Below are 22,769 nucleotides of genomic sequence, written 5' to 3'. Positions count from 1 at the left end.
CCAAGGACGTTGCTGGAGCGGGCAGATAGTCACGAGGAGGCTGCCTTAGTGGCAGCACCTCCTGGCGTCTTCTGTGGACGCGCTTTTGGGCGCCAGTTGGATTTCTGGTCCTTGGCTGAGTTAGTGGACGAGGCCGAAGGCTTAGAGGACGACCAGTTGGAGGAACGAAAGGAGCGAAACCTCGACGGATTCCTACCCTGGGCAGGCTTCCTGGCTTTGGTTTGTGGCATGGAAGTACTCTTCCCGCCAGTAGCTTCCTTAATAATTTCATCCAGCTGTTCTCCGGACAGCCGGGACCCAGCAAAAGGGAGCCCAGCAAGGTACTTCTTAGAAGAAGCATCTGCCTTCCCCTCTCGAAGCCACAAGATCCTGCGGATAGCGAGGGAATTAGCCGAAGCCACCGCAGTGCAGTGAGAAGCCTCCAGCATGGCAGACATGGCATAGGATGAAAAAGCTGAAGCTTGGGAAGTCAAGGCAACCATTTCGGGCATAGATCCCCTGGAAAGGGAATGCATCTCCTCTAGAGAAGCAGATATGGCTTTGAGAGCCCACACTGCTGCAAAAGTCGGGGAAAACGAGGCCCCCGCCGCTTCATATACGGATTTGGCCAGAAGGTCAATCTGGCGGTCAGCGGAATCCTTAAGGGAGGTGCCATCAGCCACTGACACAACAGTCCGGGCTGAGAGCCTAGACACCGGGGGGTCTACCTTTGGGGACTGAGCCCACTCCTTGACCACCTCAGGTGGAAAGGGAAAACGGTCATCAGAACCACGCTTCGGGAAGCGTTTGTCAGGACAGGCCCTGGGCTTGGACACAGCGGCCTGAAAACTGGAGTGGTTAAAGAACACACTCTTTGCCCTCTTAGGCGAGGTAAACTGGTGCTTTTCTGCTAGAGAGGGTTGCTCCTCTGATACTGGCGGATTAAGATCTAGAACAGAATTAATGGAAGCAATCAAGTCACTAAGATCTGAGTCACTTTCGGACAGATCAATGGGGTACATGGAGTTAGCCTCCAAGCCCCCTGTAAAGGCATCCTCCTCATCCTGCGAGTCCGCTCTTGAATCAGAGCCACGGGAGGAGGAGGGAGAGGGAACCCTACGTCTCTTCTTAGGAGGACGGGGTCTGGGACCTGATGATGAATCCTCTGTGAGCTCCGGTCCTGAGAGGGCCCTAGCAGCAGAGGCACCCTATGAGGGTGGCTGATGCATATTCAGCAAAGTCCTGGACAGAAGTCCCATGGACTCAGCAAAAGACTGGGATAGACCTAGAAAAGGATTCTACCCAGGCCGGGGGCTCAGCCACAGGAGCAGGAGCAGCCTGAGAGACCACTGGGGGAGAGACTCCAGGCTGTGGCACCGCCAAGGTAGAGCAGGCATCACAATGTGGATAGGTGCTCGGTTCAGGCAGCAGGAGCTTACATGCAGCGCATACAGAGTAAAGCTTTGGAGCCTTGCTCCTCGTGTGAGACATGCTGCTGGAGTGGGGGCTCTGCCAGAGAATGAACCCCAGAGAGTATATCAGAGGTCCACAACCAGAGCCGGTTGTGGCTTACCAGACCGCTGTGCTGTGCAGAGCGGTGTTGTGTGCCCTCCAGATCCCGAAGCCCGGACCCCCAAACACAGCACCTCAGCAGGGATGCAGAACGCAGACCAACGCTGAGAGAACTCTGAGAAAATGGCCGCCGGAGCGAAGAGAGGGGGCGGGACTTGCATGAAGAGCGGGATCTGGAGAGCCATAGAGACCTACAGGGGAGGAGACACGCACAACAGTGGGGAGTGTCCCTCCCCTGTGCAGAACGGCCGCCGGCATGAGTGACATGCTAGGGCAGTGAAACGAAACTAGGCCTCCGGCGAAGCCGGGGCCTAAATTTGAGCGGCGAGGCCGACGCGCAGGCACCATCGGCGCGGTTCTCGGGCGACAGCTAGAGAACCCGCCGGAAATGTCAGAAAATACAATAAGCACACTCTCCCCCAACAATAAAGCACAGGGACCCCCAAATATAAACGTCTCAGGTACTTAGCTGCTGAGACGCAGGGCCATGTCCCTGGGGATGAGTGCTCCGGTCCAGCAGGGTCCTGAAGGGCTGCGAATGGAGACCGGTCTCCTGCCAGGCATGGAGACCGTGCTGGCTCCCACTTCAAGCCAGAGCCCAGGAGGGATGGTGAAGGAGCACGGCATGTAAGGCTCCAGCCTAGGAAATCAACCTTACAACACCGCCGACACAGTGGGGTGAGAAGGGACATGCCGGGGGTCCAGACGTGGACCCACAGTTCTTCAAACTCATTCCAAAAGGGAAAAATCATATGAGAATGCATGTATGCCTCCTGAACACAAAGCGATAAACTGGCTGGGTCTGCTCACCAGGGGGTGTATAAGCTCAGTGGGAGGAGCTACACTTTTTAGTGTAGTACTTTGTGTGTCCTCCGGAGGCAGAAGCTAAACACCCATGGTCTCGGTCTCCCAAAGGAACGATAAAGAAATGGCATGCGCAATGAAGAGCTCTATGTATGCCTCTGAAGGCAAATCTACCATGGTCATGATAATGTAGTCTAAAAGTTATTTCCTGTACTGCTGACTAACATGCATTCTGAGATTCCCATTATAGAAGAAGTACAATCTCTGCCAGTCCCATTGCAATGTTCGGAGCGTTTACACACATGCAGTGCTGAAATCCGAAAGGGCATTTGAGTCACGTTCTTGGGACAGTGTAGTTTACAGTGTATTGTAGAAAACATAAAAGTAGGAACCTGTAGACTCTCATGGGAAATGATTAGCACATATGGCTACCATGCAGTGGCTATACAGTTGCATAGGAAAGGTGATGCATGTTATTTATGTAAAATCATGCAGATACTCACATCGTCTCTAAGCATGTTTGACAGGAATGTCATCATTACTGTGTGTTTACGTGGATATTTCTGGCATAAGGCACTAATTGCTTGAACGACCACAACCTGTACAAAAGTAGAAAAGACAGTATATTCAGCATTAAAGCTTGTTCAGCACTAACCATATAAACCATTCTCTATGATCACTTAATTAAGGGACAGAAATACCATTTATCATACTGGTAAAGAGTATTCTTGTGATCGCACTGTATAGCACTATTTGGCACTCAGCGCATTGATTTTTTCAAGACATTTCTTACATCCATGCGACAATTGCACACACTAATGAATCAGGCTGTGTTGCAGCACCCGCATTGCCCTAGAGTCTAGACGCTGTATAGCTGAGCATTTTATGGCTCAAATCTATAAAAAATACAATGACCTTTTGGCATACGAGACTATCATTAATTGTTTACTTTAAATTCATCGGAGATCTCGGATACAAAGGTAGATATCTGCTTCATGAGCCGGTCTACACTGCTCTCGCTCCCAGTCTTCAGCAGGGTGGTAATGGCAAGGGTCGCAATACTACGGTTGGAATCAGTAATGAGGTTTTCCAGGTCCAGGTTACATGCCGTGACTGCAGAAGGGTGCTTCATGGCCACCTAAAAAGATAAATGGATACAAAATTTGTGCATTTCTGAAGATCTCAGGAAAAGAAATATTTTTCTACGGTATTATTCCTATTCATGGGAAGGTCAAAAGCCGTGCAATCTGCGTCCTCCCTGTAGAAGAGCAAGCAGAGACCACTGTCAATGACTGATCAGTGCCGCCCAATGGACTTCTCAGGCCAGAATGACAATTTCACATTCATGTCAAAAGTACGAAAATGGTCATGCTATCATATGTACATAATGTCCAGAAGCCCTTAACCGCAAAAGGATTACCGGGGAATTTTTCACTTTCCTGCTTTCCCTTGCCTTCTTTCAAGAGCCACAACTCTATTTTTCTGTCGACGTGTTAGGGATTGATTTTTTTTGCAGGATGAAGTGTCGTTTTGAATGACCCCATTCATTTTACCAAATAATGTACTGAAACAAAGTCCAAGTACAGTGGAACCTTGGATTATGAGTAACTTGGTTTGAGAGCATTTTGCAAGACAAGCAAAGCTATTTACAAATTTGTAACTTTGTTTAAGAGCAAATACTCACTTCTGGTTCTGTCCTTTCACTGTGTTCTGACCGGCTCTGGAGGTAACTTTCTGTACATCTGTAGTATATACAGTATAGCATTGTACAGTACAGTATATACTATACAGCATTGTCTATCAATTTGCATTTGTGGATACAGTATTGTACTTTCTTATTGATAACCAGTACAGCCCATTGCTTATACTGCACCTCCCGCGCACACACAATTCTATTGTAAGCTAATATCCAGTTTAATTTGCTTTATATGATTTTTACTGTACAGTATTTTGTATTCGCGTACTGTAATAATTTTATATAAATACAGTACATTATTTTGTATTACTGTAATAAGTTTGTATAATATAATAAGTTTGTTTCAATTATTTCCTATGGGAAAAAAGAGAATTTTGTTACTTACCGTAAATTCTTTTTCTTATAGTTCCGTCATGGGAGACCCAAACCATGGGTGTATAGCTTCTGCCTCCGGAGGACACACAAAGTACTACACTCAAACGTGTAGCTCCTCCCTCCTAGCATATACACCCCCTGCTAGCCAGTCCTAGCCAGTTTAGTGCAAAAGCTGAAGGAGGACATCCACCCACAAGTAGAGACAGAGTAAAACCCGGAACAACCGGAACCTCTGTCTGCAACAACAACAGCCGGTGAAGACACACGGAACAAGAAACCTGCCAAAAGGCAATAGGGAGGGTGCTGGGTCTCCCATGACGGAACTATAAGAAAAAGAATTTACGGTAAGTAACAAAATTCTCTTTTTCTTTATCGTTCCTATGGGAGACCCAAACCATGGGACGTTCTAAAGCAGTCCATGGGTGGGAATAAACAGACAAACTGAGAAGTAGGCGAAACCTAACTTCACAAATGGGCAACAGCCGCCTGAAAAAAGCGTCTGCCCAAGCCCGCGTCTGCCGAAGCATGAGCCTGCATTGGGTAGTGCTTCGAAAAGGTATGCAGACTAATCCAAGTGGCAGTCTGACAGACCTGGTGAGCCGTAGCCTGGTGCTTGAAAGCCCAAGAGGCACCGACAGCTCTGGTCAAGTGTGCCCTGATCCCAGGCGGGGAAGGCACTTGAGTACACTGGTAGGCATCAGAAATGGCCGACCTAAGACGAACCAGGGTCGGCGTAGATGCCGAGAGACCGCTACGCTGACTAGTGGTCAGCACCAGAGAGAGGTGCACCGCCTAATAACAGCGGTGCGAGACACAAAGATCCGGAGCGCCCGCACCAGATCCAGGATATGCAACGCTTTTTCAAAGCGATGAACAGGAGCCGGACAAAAGGAAGGCAGGGAAAATGCCCCGGTTAAGGTGGAAGCAGCAACCACCTTAGGGAGAAAGTCCGGAGTCGGACGGAGACCACCTTGTCTTGATGAAAAACCAAAAAAGGGGGTGACTCAGAAGAGAGTGCAGCCAAAACAGAGACTCTCTTGAGGGAAATTATGGCCACTAGAAAGACCACTTTCTGTGAAAAACGAAACAAAGAAACCTCCCTGAGAGGCTCAAAGGGGGGTTTCCGGAAACCGTGAGGACCGGATTAAGGTCCCAGGGCTCCATAGGCCGCCGGTAAGGCGGAATAATGTGAGATGCGCCCTTGAAGGAGCGCACCTGAGCCAGCCGGATGATACGCCGCTGGCACACACTGACAGAGCCAAGAGCTGTCCCTTAAAGAGGGATAGTCCTGAGCTGTAGACCGGACTGTAGAAGGGACAGGAGGGTCGGCAAGGCCAAAAAGCCAAGGACACTTCGGAGCTCGAGTCATAGTGGAGATGACTTCAGGAGGGATACCAGAAGTCGTCAAAATCCAGGACTCAAGAGCCACGCCGTCAATCTGAGAATCCAGAATTCTGGCGGAAAAAAACGGACCCTTTGAGAGAAGGTCTGGACGGTCCGGAAGATGCCATGGCAACACTACGGACAGATGGAGCAGGTCAGGGTACTAAGCTTGCCTGGGCCAGTCTGGAGTATGAGAATGACCCGACGGCCCTCCTTACTGATCTTGCGCAGGATTCTGGGCAAGAGCTAGAGGGTGAAACACGTAAGACAGACGAAGCTGGGACCAAACATGCACCAGTGCGTCTGCCGCAGAAACCTGAGGATCGTGGACCGCGGATGGACAGCTGAGATAATCTGCCTCGCAGTCTTCACGTCTGGGATATGGGCTGCGGATATGGTGGACTAGGAGTCCTTCGTCCACTAAAGAATGCGTTGAGCCTCCAACATTACCAGGCGGCTGAGTGTGCCGCCCTGGAGGTTGATGTAGGTAAACGCTGTTACGTCGTCTGACTGGACTCGAATGTGCCCAGCCGCCAACAGATGGTGAAAGGCTTAGAGAGCTAGAAACACAGCTCTGATTTCCAGCACATTGATCCAGAGGGCTGATTCGGACAGAGTCCAAGCGCCCTGCGCTCCGTGGTGGAGAAACACTGCTCCCCAGTCGGATGGACTAGTATCCTGGTGAGGATCACCCGGGACGGGGCCAGGAAGGAGCGTCCCTGAGACAGAGTGGCCGAAGCCACCACTGAAACGAGCCCCTGGTCTGTGGCGAAGCCACCACCCCGTGGAAGGAGGAAGTTCGCTTGTTCCAACAGCTGAAAATGTCCAGCCTCCGAGGAGGAGAAACTGGGCAAGGGAATCGCTTCCATTGACGCCACCATATGATCCAGTACCTGTATTTGGTGCCTGATGGAATGACGTCGACCGCCAGCAGAGGGACTACTGTTTGACTAAGGGCAGCTTCACAAGTGCCGACAGAGTCTCGAATTGCGTCCCTGGGTACGTGAACTTCTGGTTCGAAGTCAGAGTGGTCTTGGACAGAATGACAAGCCACCCGAATTGGTTAGCGTGGCGAGAGTGAGCGAGGCACTCTGCTAAGAGTCTGCACTGGATGAAGCCCCGACAAGAAGGCCGTTCAGGGCAAAAGATCACTGCCAACCTCTAGGGGTGCAGGACCCTAATCACAGCTGCCCCAACCTTGAGAGTACTCGAGGGGCCGTGGCTAACTCCAAGGGAAGAGCCACGAATTGGACCACTCCGATTGCAAAACGTAGCCAACGCTGGTGAGAAGCTGCGATTGGCACATGCAGATAGACATCTCTGATGTCGATGGATGCTAGGGAATGTCCTTGGGTTATCAATTGATCCGGTGAAAATACCCGGAACAAGACCGAGACTCCATGTGAAAACGCCGCACCTGAACATGCTTGAAAAGCTTGAGATCCAGGTCGGAAGTACCTGCCCTCTACGGGGACTAGGAATAGATTTAAGCAGAATCTCAGAACCGTTCCCAATTGGGAACCGGTACAATTACTCCATTGGCCTGCAAGAATGCCACGGCCTGTGACAAGGCGGCGGCCTTGGAACAGGGGGGAGTTGACAGAAAAAATCTGTTTGGCGGGTGGATAGAAATCTATCCTGTAGCCATGGAGAAGTAATCCCGCCCCCACTGATCGGAGACGTGTTAAAATCATACGTCGCCAAAGTGGAAGAGCCTGCCACCGACCAAGGACGTTGCTGGCGTGGCCAGATAGCCCGGAGGAAGCTGACTTAGTGGCAGCATCTCCTGCGGTTTCTGAAGACGCGGCTTCGAGCGCCATTTGGGTTTTACGATCCTTGGCCGAACTAGTGGACGAGGCCGAGGGCTTAGAAAACGCTCAGATGGAGGAACGCAAGAACGAAAACCTCCGCTGATTCCTGCCCTGGACAGGTTTCCTGATTTGGGATTGTGGAATGGAAGAACTCTTCCCGCCAAAAGCTTCCTTAACAATTTCATCCAGTTGTTTTCGAAAGACTGGTCCCAACAAAAGGGAGCCCAGCGAGGAACTTCTATAGAAGCATCTGCCTTCCACTTCCGAAGCCACAGGAGCCTGCGGATAGCGAGGAAAGTAGCCGAGGCCACCGCAGTGCGGTGAGAGTCTCCAGCATGGCAGACATGGCATAGGATGAAAAGGCTGAATCTGGAAGTTCAGGCAACCATTTCGGGCATAGAGTCCCTGTGAGGGAACGCATCTCCTCTAGAGAAGCAGAGGAGGCTACGAAAGCCCGCACTGCTATAAAGCTGAGGAGAACGAAGCTCCTGCCGCCCCTAAACAGATTTGGCCAGAAGGACAACCTGGTGGACAGCAAAACTATAAATGAGGAGCCATCAGCCACCGATATAACGGCCCGGGCTGAGCCACTCTTGGTGAATGAGCCCACTCCTTAACCCCACTGGTGGAAAGGGAAACAGTCATCAGAACCACGCTTCATGGGAAGCGTCTGTCAGAGCAGACTCTGGGCTTGGTCACAGAGGCCTGAAAAACTGGAGTGGTTAAGGAACACACTCCTTGTTCTCTTAGGCAAGGTAACTCCGGCGGATTAAGGTCCAGTACAAAAGTAATGTACAGTGGGATCCCTATAGAGGTGCCGTCAGCCACTGATACAACTATCCGGGCTGAAAGTCTAGACACCGGAGGGACCACCATTGGCAAATTAGCTCACTCCTTGACCACCACTGGTGGGAGGGAGAAACAGTCATCAGAACTCCGCTTTGGGGTCTGACAGGACAGGCTGTGGGCCTGGACACAGTGGGCTGAAAACTAGAGTGGTAAGGAACACACTCCTTGTTCTGTTTAAGGTATACTGATGCCTTTCTGCCAGCGGGGAGTGCTCCCCTGATACAGGCGGATGGAGGTCCAGTACAAGTATAATGGACGCAATCCCATCATTAGCATCTGCGTCACCTTCGGACAGATCAATGGTACATAAAGTAGCGTCCGAGCCCCTGGTAGGGACATCCTCCTCGTCCAGTGAGTCAGCTCGTGAATCAGAGCTGCGGGACGGGGAAGGACAGGGGACCCTGCGTCTCCATTTTAGGAGGACGGGGTCTGAGACCAGAAGGAGAGTCCTCCGTGAGCTTTGCTGAGCGAGTAGCAGCAGAAACATCCTGAGAAGGGGGCTAATGCATGCTCCGCAGAGTCCGGGACGGTCATCCCCTGGAAAGAGCGGATTCTGCCCAAACCGGGGGTTCAGCCACCGAAGCCGGAGCAGCTGGAGGGACCACTGATGAGCCTCCAGGCTGACTCTGCGTCTCCTGTGTTTATGTGCTCGGTACCGGCCGTACGAGTCCTCATACAGTGCAAATTAAAAACAGCCCTGCAGCCTTGCTCTGATGTGAGACATGCTGCAGAGGTGGGGGCTCTGACCAGAGTGGCCCCCAGCAGAGTATATAACAGATAAAATAAGCAGCTGCACAAACCGGAGGTTGTGGCTGCTAGGCCGTTTAATAGACATTTTTGTGCCCCCAGTCCCTCAGCCCAGGCCCCCACTTGTCACAATGTGGAATCTCTGTGCCTATGCAGGCACAGAGAACGCTGAGAAAATGGCGACCGGAGCGAGGAGAGGGGGCGGGGCCTACTATGAGAGCGGCAAGAGGTAGACAGGGGAGGGAATCCTTCCTCAGTGAGGAGTGTCCCTTCCCTGTGCTGCACAGCCGCTGGGCGGAGCCATCCTGTCTCTCTGCGTGACTGACAAGCAGAGGCAGTGGAAACCGAAACTAGGCCTCAGGCGAAGCCGGGGCCTAGATTTAAACATGCGGCCGGCGTGCAGGCACCATCGGCGCGGTTCTCCAGTGAAAACTGGAGAACCGGCCGGAAATGTTAACACAAACATAAAACACACTCTCCCCACAAAATAAAGTATAAAGGACCCCTGGAAAGACCACTTTCTGTGGTAATAACGTCTCATGTACTTAGCTTGTGAGACGCAGGTGCCAGGTCCCTGGGGGATGAGCGCTCCGTCCGACAGGATCCTGAACAGGGCTGTGGATGGAGACCGGTCTCCTGCAAAGCAGTGAGAACCGTGTTGGCTCCCACTTCAAACCAGAGCCTCTCAGAGGGTGTTGAAGGAGCGCGGCATGTGAAGGCTCCAGCCTTGGAAAATCAACCTTAACAGCACCGCCGACACAGTGGGGTGAGAAGGGACATGCCGGGAGTCCAGACTGGACCCGCTTTTCTTCCAAATCTTTGATCCAAAGAAAAAAATCAAAAATCAAAAATCAGAGAATGCATGTGTGTGTGACCTCCTGAAACACAAAGCATTGAACTGGCTAGGACTGGCTAGCAGGGGGTGTATATGCTAGGAGGGAGGAGCTACACGTTTGAGTGTAGTACTTTGTGTGTCCTCCGGAGGCAGAAGCTATACACCCATGGTTTGGGTCTCCCATAGGAACGATAAAGAAATTCGCTTTGATATAAGAGTAACTTGGTTTAAGACCTCACTCCCGGAACCAATTAGGCTCGTAATCCAAGGTTCCACTGTATGATGAAATGGTTAAAAGAAAAAAAAAAAAAAATACTGCAACTCTGCCATTGTTTTTTGGGGTTATGTTATTACAGTATTTATTGTGCGGGCCGAGTGAGGGCAATTTTTGTGTGCAGTGAGTTGATGTTTTTATTGATAATTTCATGAACAAATGCTGCTTATATTATTTATTACATTATTTAGGGAGGCGACCAATAAAATGCAGTACTGGCCATTTTATTTTTTTCCCTTCACAGCCTTTACCGATTAGGTTACTTAATTTAATATTGCAATAGATTGGAATTCAACGTATACGATTGGAAGGTCAGTTATACTATATTCTGCAATACCGATTATCGCAGCGGCATGGGGCCGGCGCTGGTTCAGTCGCCACTGTGTGTTGATAGTGGTGGCTGTAACCGCGCCGTCCACACTGACTGACAGTTGCTCCGCATTAGAGGAGGCTATCAGTCAGTGCAGGGGCATGGTTACAGCCGCCACTCTCCACACAGATCAGCGACTGAACCTACACTGGTGCTGTCCCTGTGACTTAAACCCGAATTATGCCGAAAAGGAAAAGATAATTTCCTCGTGGCAGCAGGATTTAATATTCAGGCAGGCATTCGGCAGGTTTCAAATGCTATTACCCAGCAAATTAACCCCTTGTGACAGGTTCCCTTTAAAAACATTCTCCCAGGTAACTTATTGGCAGCAGCTAAGTAGGACATATGCTTTTAGGTGACCATTGTTTCATTCTATAAATATAATTACATTGAAAGCATACCTTGTTAAGGGTCCTTACTGCAGCATATCTCAGAGCAGGTTTGGGAGAGCTGCAGAACAGCTGCAGAACTGAAATAAAGGATTGGATCAAGATCTTCACACGTTATTACAGCAAATATCATCTATGAATATATTTTGTTTATATCCAAGAGTTTAGGTTGGAAGGCTGTAGTATGGGGACACAAATACGTTGGCATAACGCTTGACTGAAACGGAACTCAATCAAATCTTCTTTCCTGATTTCTTCAGAAACAATTATGTATTTTGTTTTTAATTTTCAGGTCCCAATCTTACCATGATCACATGCTTAATCTGTATGAAAATAAATTCATTTCTTGCCCTGTACTGTTTCCTTACATCGCTATGACTGCAGTATCTTAAAGGGACACGGTCATAAAAAAAAAATGACAGTTCAAACGGAGTATGGGTGCTCGGGGCATCATGGTGTGGCTAAATATTTATGTGCACTTTCTCACCTGCTTGTCATCCCTCCATCTCCACCCCCTTCTTCTTGGATTTGCAGCTCTGGCTTCATAAAGTGAAAGAAGGTCAAAGATAGATGGAAAACAAACAGGTGGTAAGGTGGATTTTAAGGATTGGCCCAGCCATGAAGCACTGAGGGCTTGGATTTAGAACAGTTATTCTGTGAGGTCAGAACCCCTTTAACAGCTCGCAAGTGCTGCAGCCTCAGTGCTACTGTCATGATGCAGATTGATGAGGCCAGTGATGGCCTGCAACAGTCACATGCTGTAGACATAGCAGCAGCTAATAATGACAAAGACCAGTGCGGCACAGATGAGGGGCAGCGCTGAAATTACCCAGGGTAACTATTACTTTTTTTTTTTTTATATAGCGCAAACTTTTAGGCCCTGTGCGCACGCTGCGGATTTACAGCAGATTTTGCCACGGATTTGCTGCAGAAAATGTGTCTAACATTGCTGCAGTCATTCCCCAGCAAATCCTATGGGTTTTAAAAATTGCTGTGCGCACACTGCGGTTTTTCTTTTTTCCGCTGCGGAATTAATGAGCATGTCACTTTTTTTCTGCAGGTACCTGCGTTTTTTGCCACAGAAGGTAAAAATTCGCAGGAACCACCCTGCGGAAAATCCGCGGCAAACCGCAGTTAAACCACATGCGGATTTCACTGCGGTTCTGGTGCGTTTTTTTACCGTGGGTGCAGGATTCTTTAAGAGGGTCCATTTTTTATTCTAAGAAATAGTCACTTTCTAGTGCGCACATAACCTTAAGCAGGAAATCAGAACGCCCCTTTACCTTGTGAACCAAGTGTATGGTAAATCCTGGCCTGTAGGTTTCAAGGAACAGGTCTTGTAAACAGATGAGATACAATAGGATAAAATCCAGAAGGGGATTGGAGCCAATGCCAGTCCGTTAGGAGCTTGATTTTACGGAAACGTGCTTTTTGTTTTTGTTTTGTTTTTTTATTAGGGGTGAGGTTTGCAGGGTGTTCTGTCTGTATTTTTTTTTATCATGGTTTCATTAAAAACAAGTATTTAACATACTGACATTTGCTCTAATTCCCTTTGCTGGACTTTGTCTTTTATATCTCGACGAGCAGCCCGGACCAAGGCCTTTCTGTGCTGAATTGGGACCGAGAACTGCAAGGGCTCATGGTGAGCTGAAAATTTCATGTGTGTTCTTATATATGCATGCCACTGAAAACAAATCAAGAAACACATGTAGAGAGGCTAGTGTGTGGTGTAAAAATTGTAAAACTATTGTTGCTTTATAAAGGATTGGAAGATGCCTGATAAATGAGAAAACAATTGCGAGGTAAGGAATGGAGCACATACCGGAGACTGCTGGGGCCAGCTCCCTCGCCGTGCAGTTGGGCAGGTGAATAATCGCTGAAGCTGCTTCATAAATGACCATTTCATGCTTGTTTCTAAGGCAGCTCTCAATGAAGTCAAACAACGGGCTGGTATGTCTATGGTAAACAAAGAAAATGTCTGCCTTTTAAAGAGCTACCTAAATGTCATTAATGAGTTTATATAAGGGCAGGCCTTAGATCTAGGACTATTTGCCCCTCTGTGAGGCAGGGATTAATGTAAGAAATTTAGTCTTCTAAAAACTGCACTATATAAAAGGACATTTTATTATTCTCACCCTTCATCAGACTCTTCCAGCAAACGACTTGCAATGCGAATTAACATGCAGTATGCAAAAGGAGATTTTAGGCCAGACTTTGTAAACTTGTTAATCATTTTAGCAACAGCAAGACGGTCATTTTTTCTCAGATAGTAGAGAAGTCCCAGTGCATGGTACTGTCAATACAAAAGATTAACTAATATTGTAATTAAAATTGCAAAGTCAAATTTACTAGACTACATTTATATAAATATACATTAAAAAACAAAAACATAAAAAGGATCATTAATCCTACCATAAAAAAACCCTGAAAAATATACACAATGCTAGCATGTGCAACAATCTGCTAAACTATCTAATCCTATCATGTTATACAGTCCGCTGAGCCATGTATCTAATCCCACACTGTGGGAAACAGTCTGTTGAACCTTGTATCTAATTTTATCTTGTGTGATACAGTCCGTGTATCTAATACTGTTATGTGACATATTGCTGAGCAGGGTATCTAATCCTATCATTTGTGATCTAGCTTAGAGAGCTGCCAAACAGAGGCCTGATGACGAACGGCCCAGTCAGCCTCAGTCACAGGTGAACACAGCTAGAATCCCGAGTGCAGGTCCCTTGCCCAATATGCTTCAAAAATGGTAGAGTGGATACAACAGCAATAATAGCCTTAAAGGCAGGAAGAATACTACGATGACTCTCAGGATCCGGACCAACGGATCCAAAGGTTTGAAGGAAGTTGCCCTAGACAGAAAGCGTCGATCAGACGCACTGACTGGGTAAAATATATTTTAGAGATTGGTCAGAAGGAAGTAAGTTGGAAGGAGAGCGTTAGAGAAGACTATCTTCCCTAAAGGGAGAAGAGTGGAAGTCAACTTAGGAGGAGGAAGGGAACAAGATATAGAACCTCCTTGTTTGGGTGAAGGATGGGAAAGGAAGGACGACGACAAGGTAAAGCCGCTAGTATTGACCATGGCAGTGATCATCACTGGAAGGAAACTTTATAGGGAACAGGGAGATTAAATAACCAGAATGGGTGCAAAAGGAGAGAGCTGTAACACGTCTAATAGCAGATGAGGTTCCATGGATCCACGAGGAGCTGCTAGGGAAGAACCAAACATGTCCTACCTTAAGGAAAATCTGGATCCATGAACGGGAAGCCAGATTCCTAGGAAAGGATTAAAAGGCAGAGACCTGACTCTAGAGAAAAACGGAGGAACAAACCGGACTCAAAATCCCACAGCAAGAAGGCCAGGAGGGGAGAACAAATATAGGTACAAAAGAAGAGGGCTTTCCTGCTTGGTCAAGATCAATGACCTGACCAGAGAAACCAGACGTTCATAGCACTGTGGCTCACGAGCCATGTCATAAACCTGAATAAAACAAAATTTTGGTGGGAAAAAGACGGTCCTGGGAACCTGGGGAAAAAAAAAAAAGGACATTGGCATTCATAATCACAATGTACAAGCGATTTTGAAAAATCTCTTGTGAACAATGAGAATAGGAAGCTGCCAGCAAACCTAAGGCTAAGTGACTGTGGAGGGGTCTGTTAAAGGGAATGGCATAGACAAATAGAAACATGTAGTCCTGCCAACAATAGCAGAGAAAACTGGGCATGAGGTTCGACCCTGCGACCTGCAGGGGCAAACTTAGTTAGAGGTAATGGGCTGTACAAGTGAGACCACACTGAGCATGAGTCATGATTTAGGGACCAAGAGGAGAAGACCAGAACACTATGAGGACGACTGAAAAGCTAGAAAATCTTGCAGGAGAATGGAGAGCCATTTACATGATGATATTTAGAAACCGGTTCCTGCGGTGGACATACTTTAATACCTTTGTGCCTTTTGGAAAGACTTGAGGGTTGAGGTGATCCAATTTTGCAAGAAAGAAGAGGCAAAAGACGAACTAGCAGACATTGGGGCTGAGGCAACAAAATCGCTCAAGGTCAATTAGACTGCGCTGCGATCAGCCATGTTGGCTCATGGTAGATAGTGGTGCTTTACTCACTGGATAATAGACAGAGTACTTGGACCGCTGCTGCAATTAGCCATGTGGTTCATGGTAGATAGTGCATCTGACTTTGTGGATAGTGAACAGAATACCAGGTGGTTCTCGACATAGGTAAATGCTTCCATTGCAGCCGTCAAGGTGTGAATACCGTGGTTGGATCAGACAAATCTGAACAAGAGTAGCGGTCCTGAGGGAAGGGATATACTTTAGTGACCGATCAAATGACCTCCAGTTAGTTGGACAGTGCAGGGACGAAGGTTATATAGGATGGCCAAGGGATAGCCTATGCGTAGAGTAAAGGCAGTAACAAGAAATCTGCGCTCGACTAACTGACATAGGGGAAATAGAGAGCGGAGAAACCTTCGGGCCAAATAGACAAGACTGATGTCTGGGAACACTGCATGAGTCAAAGCAACGCTATTTCCTATAGTCACGGAGTGAGTTAGGGGCACTACTGGATTCCAAGAGGGGGGAGGAGCAAACCATTACCAATACTCCTATGCACAGTCACCTGTAGAAACTCTCCCAGGATATGATACCAATGATATGACTGATGAATTAGGGTACCAGACAGTTCTATACAGGGATGTGGGTGAAAAAAAACGTATTTATAGTAACACAGATGTGCGGCCCCTGTAAACACTGACAAACTAGAAAAATCAAGACATTTATGGGCTCTAGGAGAGGAGATTTTGCTAATGAAAACAGGGGTACTGCTGAGGAGAGCCACAATGATGCTAAGAGATGGAATCTACCCCAGTCCAAAAGTCTCTGCTGTCGAGGATGATAATCCCACAGGTACTGTGAGATACAAATTTGGAAGCCCTGAGCTGCGCAGAATAGGGAGTTGCAGGTCCAGGGCTCTGAACAGTAATTGCACCAAAGAGGAAGAGGGAAGGGATCAAGAAACCACACGCAGAGTGCCTGCGCAGCTGAGAGTAACAGCTAACTTGATAGGTTGAGGAGTGGTGGCTGAGCGGAGGCTGGAGACAGGGAAAAACGGATTTTTGTGTACTCACCGTAAAATCGTTTTCTCTTAGCCATCATTGGGGGACACAGGACCATGGTGTGATGCTGCCTATCCATAGGAGGACACTAAGTAGATGCAAAAGCATAGCTCCTCCTCTGCAGTATACATCCCCTGGCCGGGCCAGGCAACCTCAGTTTTAGTACACAAGCAGTAGGAGAAAAAAAAAAAAAAAAACAGTAAAAACTTCTCAACAGAGGAACATGAGAAAAGAAGAGTCATAACCAAATAAGGTACTGAGAGAACCAAGGCCCAACAGGGCAACAGGGTGGGTGCTGTGTCCCCCAATGATGGCTAAGAGAAAACGACTTTACGGTGAGTACACAAAAATCTGTTTTTCTCTGACGCCTCATTGGGGGACACAGGACCATGGGACGTGCTAAAGCAGTCCATAGGTGGGAAAAATAAAAGAAGACAACACAACCCAAGGACTAGGAACCAGTCCCAGACAGCCTGGAGTGCCTACTGAGAGAGGTGCTCTACTGCCGTTTGCAGAATTTTCCTATCCAGATTTGCCTCAGCTGAAACCTGGGTATGGACTCTGTAATGCTTTGAAAACGTATGTAGGCTAGACCAGGTCGCAGCCTTACACACCTGTTCCACTGAAGCCTGATGCCGAATGGCCCACGAAGCGCCAACTGCTCGCGTGGAATGAGCCCACAGCCCACTAGGAACAGGCTTGAGTTGCAAGCGGTAGACTTCCTGCATCGCAGAGCGAATCCAGCGAGCCAGAGTCACCTTTGAAGCTGCCTGTCCCTTCTTAGGCCCCTCAGGAATGACAAACAAAGAGTCCGTTTTCCTAAAGGGATATTACAGATATGTAATATCTGAGCGCTCTGACGAGGTCTAACGAATGCAGAGACCTTTCCACCCTATGAACCGGGTGTGGACAAAAGGAAGGCAGAACAATGTCCTCGTTCAAATGAAACGGGGTAAGAACCTTTGGAAGGAAATCCGGAAGGGGGCGCAGAACCACCTTGTCCTGGTGAAAGATCTGAAAAGGCTCGCGGCAAGAGAGTGCTGCTAGCTCCGAATCCAGTCTGATGGACGTAATTGCCACCAGGAATGTTACCTTCCAGGACAGAAGAGCAAGGGAGGATTCCTTGAGGGGTTCAAAGGGAGACCTCTGGAGACCGTCCAGAACGAGGTTGAGGTCCCATGGTTCCAGAGGCCATTTGAACGGGGGAACTAGATGGGAAACGCCCTGGAGGAAGTTCTTGACTTGCGGTTTTTGAGCCAGGCGGTATTGGTAGAAGATTGAGAGCGCTGAGACCTGCCCTTTAAGGGAACTGAGAGCCAACCCCGCTTGCAAGCCATACTGTAGAAAGTCGAGAATTCTGGGGATGGCCAGAGGCATAGGCTGGACGTAAGTTTCCCTGTACCATGAAAAGAAGATTTTCCACGTACGGTGGTAAATGCGGGATGAAGCAGGCTTTCGGGCGCTGATCATGGTGGAAATAACCACGGGGGAGAATCCCGCTCTTGTTAATACCCAGGTTCAATGGCCATGCCGTCAGCTTCAGGGCTCTGGAGTTCTGATGGGAAATGGGCCCTTGGGTCAGCAAGTCTGGGATGTCTGGAAGGCGCCACGGTGCGTCTGTGAGCATTTGTACTAATTCGGCGTACCAGGCGCGCCTGGGCCAGTCCAGTGCTATCAGTATCACCGGGACTCCCTCTGCCTTGATCTTCCTGATTACCCGCGGCAGCAGGGGTACAGGTGGAAATATGTAAAGCAGGCGGAATTGGTGCCAGGAGCAGACTAGAGCATCCGCGCCGATGGACTACGGGTCGCGTGACCTGCCTATGACCGCGGGTACCTTTGCATTCAACCTTGAGGCCATTAGGTCCACGTCTGGTGTGCCACAGCGAGTGCAGATGTGTAGAAACGCATCTGGGTGGACAGACCATTCTCTGGCGGCCAGCCCTTGGCGACTTAGAAAGTCTGCTGCCCAGTTCTCTACCCCCCGGTATGTGTACCACTGATATCACTGATCCCGACGATTCGGCCCAGCTGAGGATCTTGTGGGCCTCGAGATAAGCCGCTTTGCTGTGGGTGCCCCCCTGCTGATTGATATAGGCTACAGCTGTCGCACTGTCCGATTGGACTCGAATCTGACGACCCGCTAGCAGAGGACAGAATGCTCTGAGCGCGAGGAAGATCATGCGGAGTTCCAGGATGTTTATGGGTAGAAAAGACTCCTGGGGCATCCAACGTCCTTGAGCAGTGTGGTGCCGGTACACTGCTCCCCAGCCTAGGAGGCTGGCGCCCGTGGTCAGGACCAGCCAGTTCACTGGGAGAAAAGATCTCCCCTTCGATAGGGATGAGGGCCGAAGCCACCAGCGGAGTGCGTACCTGACTGAAGGTGTCAGGTGAAGATGTCTGTCCAGGGAGAAGGGGCTCTTGTCTCAGGCCGCTAGAAGGGCTAGCTGCAGTGGGCGGAGGTGCAGTTGAGCAAAGGGTACTGCTTCCATAGCTGCCACCACCCTGCCGAGCACTTTCATGCTGAAACGAATTGAGCGAGACGGAGGACGTAGAAGGCAGCGTACCGCTCGTTGAAGAGCGATCGCCTTGTCCTGAGGGAGAAAGATCAAGCCCCGACGGGTGTCCAGGGACATGCCCAGGAAGGTGATGGATCGTGATGGGATCGGGGATGATTTGTCCAGATTCACTAGCCACCCTAAGCGGGATAGGGTGTCCACAGTGATCTGTACGCTGGTTGAGCAGTCGCGGAAGGAGGGGGCCTTGATGAGGAAATCGTCCAAGTAAGGGAGAACGACTACCCTGTAGTGTTGAGCGAGTATGCTTGTCACTACTCGGTACTCGCACGAGTATCACTGTACTTGGGCTACTCGGCGGGGACAGAGTAATCTCGCGATACTCGTGCTGTACTCGTGGTCTTCAACCCAGCATGTTGGCGCTCTTTTGAGAGCCAGCCCTCATGCAGGGATTGGCTGGCAGACCACTGCAATGCCACAGCCCTGTTAGTTGTGGAATTGCAGTGATTGGCCGGCCTGCACAGCGTGACCGAGCCTTTATACCGGCGGGCGCGCTGTGCTCTGCACACAGCCATCCAGACAGTCAGTGCAGGGAGAGTGTTGCTGCTTCAGGGAAAGGTTTGCGGCCCTTTATAGTTATTTCCGTAGCAGGGCTGCAAACAGTGTGACCAGAAGTCCTTCTCAGGACTATTGTAGTTGTATACAGGCAGGCAGGGTATAGCCAGGTCGGAGTACAGGAGCAGAGTCCTTCTCAGGACTATTGTTGCTGTATACAGGCAGGGCAGGCAGGGTATAGCCAGGTCGGAATACAGGCTAGTGACCAGAAGAGTCCTTCTCAGGACTATTGTAGCTGTATACAGGCAGGCAGGGTATATAGCCATTCCTAGTGGTGACCGTATACCAGCCTTCATCACCATATCTGGGGCTGGTGTACAAAGTCTAAAACAGTCCTGATAGTGTCAGACTTCTCAGTAATTGTCGCTCCTAAAAACCTGTTAGGTTCTTAGTGCGTCCGTGCTTGCATTTAAAAACCGCACGTGTGTGCCTGTCAGTGGCAGCGTAGAGGTGCACTTGTGTGCGTTTTGCACAAACTTGGATATAACGCACAAGTCTAGTGAATACACGTCAGCACAGCATTGCAAAATGCGCAAGGGCGTTGGCAACGAACAAGGAAGTGGACATGATTGTGGTGCAGGCAGAGGCCGAGGTCGTGGGCAAGCTCTAATTTCGCCACAACAAAGGGCCACATCTACTCGCTCGCACGTCCTGTCCCAAATTCTTGGGGACCACAGCAGTACACCGCTCTTGAACCAAGACCAGTGTCAACAGGTTGTTAGTTGGATAGCGGATAATGCTTCCAGTCAGATTGGCACCACCACAAACACTCTGTCTTCCACACGGTCAAGTGTCAGTAGCCGTGATACTGCACCGCACATTTCAGAACCTGATCCTCCTTCCTACCACAAGGCTGAGTACACGTCCACGGACATTACTGATCCCACACTTGGACACTCGGAAGAGCTGTTCACGTTTCTATTCGCACATTCTGGCCTCTCGCCAGCTCCTGCTGAAGTGGGTCATGAGGAGATCGTATGTACAGATGCCCAAATATTTGAGCAGCCACGTTCTCACGAAGTTGGTAATGTGTCTCAACAAGGGGTGGACGATGATGAGACACAATTGTCAGGAAGTCAGGAGGAGGAGCAGGGTGCAGAAGAGGAAGACGACGTGGTGGATGATTCAGTAACTGACCCAACCTGGCAGGAGGATATGCAGAGCGAGGACAGCAGTGTACAGGGGGAGGGAGGCGTAGCATCCCAACAGGCAGTAAGAAGCAGGGTGGTGGCCCCAGGCAGAAGTCAGGGAACCGTTCCCCGGAACAACAACACGACACAAGGTGCCTGTACAAATGTTAGGTCTTCCCGAGTCTGGCAGTTTTTTAAGTTGGCTCCAGATGATTCTAAAAAGGCCATTTGCAACACCTGCCGTGCCAGCATCAGCAGGGGAACCAAAACTAGCAGCCTGACCACCACCAGCATGATCAGGCACATGTCAGCCAAGCACCCGACTTTGTGGGAGGTACAACAGAGTCGAGGAGCAGTGCTTGCTGATGTCACTGCTACGTCTTCGCTTGTTGTGCATGCGAGCCAATCCCCTGTCCATGCTGCCTGCGAACAAGCCTCCTCCGGCCCTGCACCTGCAGTTGCCTACGCAGAAATAAAACCATCATCAAGCACGTCCTTGTCCCAGCGTAGCGTTCAGTTATCCATTCAGCAAACATTTGAACGCAGGCGCAAATACACTGCTAACGCCCCACATGCCACAGTTCTAAATGCTAACATTTCGCGACTGCTTGCGCTGGAAATGTTGCCTTTTAGGCTGGTGGAGACAGAAGCATTCCGCGACCTAATGGCGGCAGCTGTCCCACGTTGCTCGGTCCCCAGCCGCCCCCATTTCTCCCGGTGTGCCGTCCCCGCATTGCATAACCACGTGTCACAAAACATCACACGTGCCCTGAACAACGCTGTTTCAGCCAAAGTCCACCTAACCACAGACACGTGGACAAGTGCTTGTGGGCAAGGCCGCTACATCTCGTTGACGGCACACTGGGTTAATATTGTGGAAGCTGGGACCCAGTCTGAGCGAGGGACGGAACACGTCCTTCCCACACCAAGTTTTGCAGGCCCTACCTCAGTCAGTGTTTCACCCACACTCTACAGCTCCGGAATGTCATGCTCTTCAGCCTCCTCCTCCTCCTGCGCATCCTCATCCACTGTGCCCTCCACACCAGTCCCAAGCTGGAAGCACTGCAGCACTGCCTCGGCGAAGCGGCAACAGGCTGTGCTGAAGCTAATCTGCATAGGTGACAAACCCCACAATGCAGAAGAGGTGTGGACAGCTCTGAAACAGCAGGCAGATCACTGTCTCACACCTCTGAACCTAAAGCCAGGAAAGGTCGTGTGTGACAATGGCCGGAACCTGGTGGCGGCTTTGAGGCGAGGCCAGCTGACACATGTTCCATGCGTGGCCCATGTGCTCAACCTCGTGGTTGAGCGGTTTCTAAAGTCATACCCAGAGCTGTCTGATCTGCTGGTAAAAGTTCGCCGCCTGTCTGCACATTTTCGAAAGTCACCTACTGCTTCAGCCGGCCTTGCCGGCTTTCAGCGCCGTTTGCATCTTCCGGCTCACAGACTGGTGTGTGATGTCCCCACGCATTGGAATTCAACTCTGCACATGTTGGTGAGGATATGTGAGCAGAAGAGGGCAGTTGTTGAGTACCTGCATCACCTAAGCCGTCGGGAAATGGGTCAAACTCCACACATAACACCTGAGGAGTGGAGATGGATGTCCGACCTATGTACCATCCGCCAAAACTTTGAGGACTCCACCAAGATGGTGAGTGGGGATGACGCCATTATTAGCGTCACCATACCGCTTCTCTGCCTTCTAAAACGGTCTCTGCTCAAAAACAAACATGATGCATTGCAGGCGGAGCGCGATGAGTTGGAGCAAGAAACAGTAGTGGGTGTGGGTGATAACACACAGCCCAGCCTCGTCTCATCACAACGTGCAGTGGAGGACTATGACAAGGAGGAGGATGAAGACATGGAGCAACTCTCCGGCCAAATTGAGGATATGACATGCACACCAGTCATATCCTCGGTTCAGCGTGGCTGGCCAGAGGACAGGGTAGATGAGGAGGAGGAGGAGGACAGCATGTTCAGTCATCGTGTTGGTCAGGATACTGAAGTACTGGCTGTTAAGAGTCTGGCGCACATAGCTGACTTCATGGTAAGCTGCCTGTCTCGTGACCCTCGCGTTAAGAACATCTTGGCCGACAATCATTACTGGTTGGTAACACTGTTAGACCCACGCTACAAGGAGAACTTCATGTCTCTTATTCCTGAGGCTGAGAGGTCAGCCAAAATGCAGCAGTTCCGGAAGGCCAGTCACGGAAGTAGGCAAAGCATTCCCCTCACAAAACGCTAGCGGCATAGGTCAGGAATCAGTGGACAACCAAGGCGTACA

General features: G+C 49.6%; 1 protein-coding gene across 1 annotated transcript in view; it reads right to left on the bottom strand.

Annotated features, from left to right (window-relative positions):
• The window catches only part of COPG2 (coat protein complex I subunit gamma 2), a 168,170-nt gene that overhangs the window by 106,403 nt on the left and 38,998 nt on the right, over positions 1 to 22,769 (bottom strand). The window contains exons 9-13 of the mRNA XM_075342611.1: positions 13,220 to 13,377; positions 12,907 to 13,040; positions 11,097 to 11,164; positions 3,305 to 3,493; positions 2,859 to 2,954 (exon numbers count right to left, since the gene is read on the bottom strand). Of these exons, the coding sequence (XP_075198726.1) occupies positions 2,859 to 2,954; positions 3,305 to 3,493; positions 11,097 to 11,164; positions 12,907 to 13,040; positions 13,220 to 13,377 (645 nt within the window). The remainder of the gene's footprint in view (positions 1 to 2,858; positions 2,955 to 3,304; positions 3,494 to 11,096; positions 11,165 to 12,906; positions 13,041 to 13,219; positions 13,378 to 22,769) is intronic.

The sequence above is a fragment of the Anomaloglossus baeobatrachus genome, chromosome 4, assembly GCF_048569485.1.
Source record: "Anomaloglossus baeobatrachus isolate aAnoBae1 chromosome 4, aAnoBae1.hap1, whole genome shotgun sequence".
Lineage (NCBI taxonomy): Eukaryota > Metazoa > Chordata > Amphibia > Anura > Aromobatidae > Anomaloglossus > Anomaloglossus baeobatrachus.
This window is presented reverse-complemented; position numbering and strand designations above follow the sequence as displayed.